The 4,797-nt window shown below is 45.8% G+C and overlaps 1 protein-coding gene across 1 annotated transcript; it reads left to right on the forward strand.

The window, feature by feature from the left end:
• Window positions 1-447: 447 nt before the first annotated feature.
• Window positions 448-3,716, forward strand: LOC139165523 (toxin 3FTx-Dis4-like). Its single transcript, XM_070748701.1, has 3 exons — window positions 448-502; window positions 2,064-2,177; window positions 3,625-3,716. Exons 1-3 carry the CDS (start codon window positions 448-450, stop codon window positions 3,714-3,716), a joined length of 261 nt encoding a protein of 86 aa, XP_070604802.1.
• Window positions 3,717-4,797: the final 1,081 nt, after the last annotated feature.

Genomic DNA, 4,797 nt, shown 5'->3' on the forward strand with positions numbered 1-4,797 from the left:
TGGTGTATTTTGCAAAGAGATATTTTGTTTAATTTTGCAAAGAGATATTTTGTTTAATTTTGCAAAGAGATATTTTGTTTAATTTTGCAAAGAGATATTTTGTTTAATTTTGCAAAGAGATGTTTTATTTAATTTTCCATTATATAAAGATCGTATAATCTTGTATAAATAAAGGAAGAGGCGTCAATTGTCCAGGTTCCCAGATTTTGCACACGGAACGGTAGTGTTTGCCTTGAAGACAGGAGCTGGTTGGTTCTTCACATTTTCTGATCCGGTTTCCGTTTTGGTGTCGGGGGCAAAAAGGCAACACCCCCTTTCCCTTCCCTTATTTCCTGAATCTCCCTCTCTTAATCCTAGATATTCACCCCCACCCACCTCAAAGGGGTATAAATAAGTGTCTGCTTCCATCCTGGGCTACACTTCGCAGGCTCCAGAGAAAATCTCAAGATGAAAACTCTTCTGCTGTCCTTGGTGCTGGTGGCATTCGTGTACCTGGATTCGGGTAAGGGCACCAAACTCTCATCTTGAGTGGCAAAGGTCAGCAAAATGAGGGCCCAGATTGTTGGGAGAAGCAGAGCTATAGCTATTTAGTTTTGGTAATGACCCAAGAGAGCAAAGAAACCCAATATTCCTTCCTCCTATTTTCCCCTCAGCCAAAACCCTGTGAAGTAGGATGGGCAGAGAGAGGGTGAATACTCCAAAGTCACTAAGTGGTCTTTTATTTATTTATTTTATTTATTAGATTTGTATGCCGCCCCTCTCCGAAGACTCGGGGTGGCTAACAATAATGAAAAGACAATGTAAAACAAATCTAATATTAAAAATAATCTAAAAAACCCCAATTTAAAGAACCACTCATACATACAAGCATATCATGTATAAATTCTATAAGCCTAGGGGGAAGGGAAATTTCAATTCCCCCATGCCTGACGACAGAGGTGGGTTTTAAGGAGCTTGCAAAAGGCAAGGAGGGTGGGGGCAACTCTGATATCTGGGGGGAGCTGGTTCCAGAGAGTCGGGGCCACCACAGAGAAGGCTCTTCTCCTGGGTCCCACCAAACGACATTGTTTAGTTGACGGGACCCGGTGAAGGCCAACTCTGTGGGACCTGACCGGTCACTGGGATTCGTGCGGCAGAAGGCGGTCCCGAAGATATTCTGGTCCGATGCCATGAAGGGCTTTATAGGTCATAACCAACACTTTGAATTGTGACCGGAAACTGATCGGCAACTAATGCAGACTGCGGAGTGTTGGTGTAACATGGGCATATTTAGGAAAGCCCATGATTGCTCTCGCAGCTGCATTCTGCACGATCTGAAGTTTCCGAACACTCTTCAAAGGTAGCCCCATGTAGAGAGCACTACAGTAGTCGAGCCTTGAGGTGATGAGGGCATGAGTGACCGGTCCAGATAGGGCCGCAACTGGTGCACCAGGCGAACCTGGGCAAACGCCCCCCTCGCCACAGCTGAAAGATGTTTCTCTAATGTGAGCCTTTATGCCTAAAGTGGGACTAGATCTCACCATCTTTGGTGATTGGCCCAAAGTCAGCAGCTGTTTTTCGTGGCCAAAGTGAGACTAGAACTCACTGTCTCCTGGTGATTGGCCCAGAGCTACCCAGATGGCTTTCATGCCTAAGGTGAGACTAGAAGTCGGGTTTCTTATTTCTAGAACATTTGATCCTTCTAAAGAAATTTGACAGTAGTCCAGAACAGGCAACGAAGTTTGCTTCCTTGGAGAATAAATCAATGAGGGTCTAGATACAAGTATTCCCCTTGCTATCTGGGAGTTCGACTATAAAGTCCATGGTTTTTTCTGGGATTGGCTACCTCTTGCAACAACCCCAGGTCTGTGCTTTCTGGTGGCGCAGGTAGTGCAGCTCTCCTCAACTTCGGACATTCATTCTTGACCACCAGAATTGCCTCCATGTGAAGTGAAAGGTTTTTAGGGAAATGTTCACAGCTGACATTAATATGAAAAGATCTGCCAACTAATATGTAATAGCATTATAAGATCAGAAACATAAAAATCAAAGTAATATTTCTGTATTTTTTATCTTTGATCCAGGGGATGCCATTACATGTAATTTCTGTGATACACCACTACCACTACTATTTTGTAATACTTTTGAAGTTTGTCCAGATTCATCGGCATGCTATAGAAAGGAAACTGGTCTACATTGTAAGCACAGTTATTATCTTTTCTCACAATGTTTCTTCTTGAACCCAAACTAGAGGTCCCAAATGCCCCTGAGAGTTGGTGGCCCACGTAGGACCTGTCTGTGCCCCGCCTGGGTAGCCCTGACATCACAGCCTCTTGCCGGAGAGTCCGAGGAATGCAAGGAAAGGGGGGATTGGACTGGGGAGCCCCATCTATCCCAGAAGCAGCCCAAATTGGAGGGGGAAACCTTGTTTAGAAAAAGAAGGAGGGAAATGGTGGGAGAGCTGTAGGCTTCTTCCGAACTTGAGGGAAATTGAATTAAACTATGAAACATCTAAGAAAGGCAGGATTGCCCCAGAGTCATATCAAAAGATGGGACTTTCCCAGAAATATCTTATTTATTTATTTACTCCTGAGTATTAAGTAGAGGAGGAAGGAGCAGTGGAGGCAGGGGTGGGCAGCAGGCAGAACGGGGTGGAACGCAGTTCCACTGGTGGAAATGAAGATGTGTGTGCAGCTCCAGCTGATTGGCGGCTGTCACTTCCTGGATTACCGGCCTTGGTTTGGCTCTCCTTTTTTTCTCTACTGCTGCTGCTACTTCTGCGCTCCTTGCTTTTTTCTTCTTTCCTCCTTCCTGGCCTCAGACAAGCTTCCCTCTCTCCTGCCTGGCTCCCCTCCAGCCTCACGCAGCCATCTCCCGCCTGAGCTGCAAGCAGAATGCGTGGGTGGAAGTGGTGCTGGCAGCTGGGGACCCAGGAAGGAGAGCGCGTGAAACGCAAGCAAATTGTCACCCCAACAAACAACACTGGTAAGGTTGTCAGTCAAGACCTTAACAGTTCACTTGAACAATCATGATCATTCCAGTCACTCCCCTCTGATCACATGGCCAGCAAGCCACTCCTACTCAGTCACATGACCATTAAGCCACACCCACAAAATAGGCCACACCCGCAGTGTGGCAGTAAAAATGTTGGCTGCCCATTACTGAGTGGAGGCCTGTTACCAGAACGGTAAGGTGCTCCATTCTGTAATGATTTGGGGGATGCGGGTGCAGCAGAGCACCCCAACATGCGCATGCATGCCTTCATGCTAGATTTCACTTCTGCGCATGCACAGTGAGCAAGATTTCAGCAATTTTCAGCAATGTGCATGCTCAGAAGCAAAAATATCTGTGAAAATCACAGAAACCTTCCTCGCGTGAGCATCTTCGCATGAGATTTCGTTAGCTGCGCATGCACAGAAGTGAAATCTCACAATGAGGGGTGCATGCACGCCCATGACAACATCACAGCGCACACCAGTAGCACCGAAGACGATGTACCTTCCCTGGAAAGGGGGTCTGCCTTTCTGTCGGGAGGGGATTCAAGAATGTGTCCAGGGTGGGTTTGCCACTTTGTTCAGCAACAGCCACAGATCTGTTCTTTGGCATTTTTTAAAATAATCCTTCTGCTTTGTGTTTCCTTCACAGGGAAGAAAGTCGACAGGGGATGTGCTACTAATTGCACTCTTCCGGCAGCCGATGAGAAAATTACATATTGCAGAACAAACTACTGCAACTAGCAGTTCTACAAGCGGCTAAATTCCTTGAGTTTTGCTGTCATCCATCATGGGCCGTCCTTGAAAATTTATGCTTCTGGCCTTGACCATCTCGTGGTCCATAATCCCCTTCCCCTCTGCCGTCTTTGACACCTCATCATTGTTGCCTTTTCTCTTGTTCTGTAAGTTTCCTTCTGCTCGTTCTGTAGTTTGAGAATCAAATAAACCTTAGCATTCAATTCAAGTGTTTTGATTTTTGGAAAACAGATAATTAGAGAGTCCTCCTCCAGGATTCAGCAGACAGTGGTGCTTTGATGAACAGGAGTAGGTCCAATCCCTGTTGAATCATGGCTAGAAATGGCTATCTGGGCAATAACTTGACATTCAGACAGGGTAAAGAAAGAGGAGAAACCCACAACTCCGTCTTTCCTTAGTGAAACCTCAGAGTCTAACACTGCTCCTTCCCTCCCTTTCTTCTCTCTGGGGCAAGATGCCTTTAAACATTGGGGGGGGGGATTTGGGGTGAAGGATGGCAGGCCCCTTCTCCATCCTACTCACCTGAAAGAAGAAACATCTTGATTCAACAGTTGACTCTGAAGGCTATTTTCAAGCTTTCTCAGTCCTGGGTGCAAATGTTGGCTGTTACAACAGCAATCTTCTGCCGCACAAATCCCAGCGACCGGTTAGGTCCCACAGAGTTGGCCTTCTCCTGGTCCCATCGCCTAAGCAATGTCGGTTGGTGGGACCCAGGAGAAGAGCCTTCTCTGTGGCGGCCCCAACCCTCTGGAACCAGCTCCCCCCCAGATATCAGAGTTGCCCCCACCCTCCTTGCCTTTCGCAAGCTCCTTAAAACCCACCTATGTCATCAGGCATGGGGGAATTAAAATTTCACTTCCCCCTAGGCTTATAGTATTTATACATGGTATGTTTGTATGTATGAGTGGTTCTTTAAATTGAGGTTTTTTAGATTATTTTTAATATTAGATTTGTTTTCATTGTCTTTTCATTGTTGTTAGCCGCCCCGAGTCTTCGGAGAAGGGCGGCATACAAATCAAATTAATAATAATAATAATAATAATAATAATAATAATAATAATAATAATAG

Source organism: Erythrolamprus reginae, chromosome 3, assembly GCF_031021105.1.
Source record: "Erythrolamprus reginae isolate rEryReg1 chromosome 3, rEryReg1.hap1, whole genome shotgun sequence".
In the NCBI taxonomy this organism is placed as follows: Eukaryota; Metazoa; Chordata; class Lepidosauria; order Squamata; family Dipsadidae; genus Erythrolamprus; species Erythrolamprus reginae.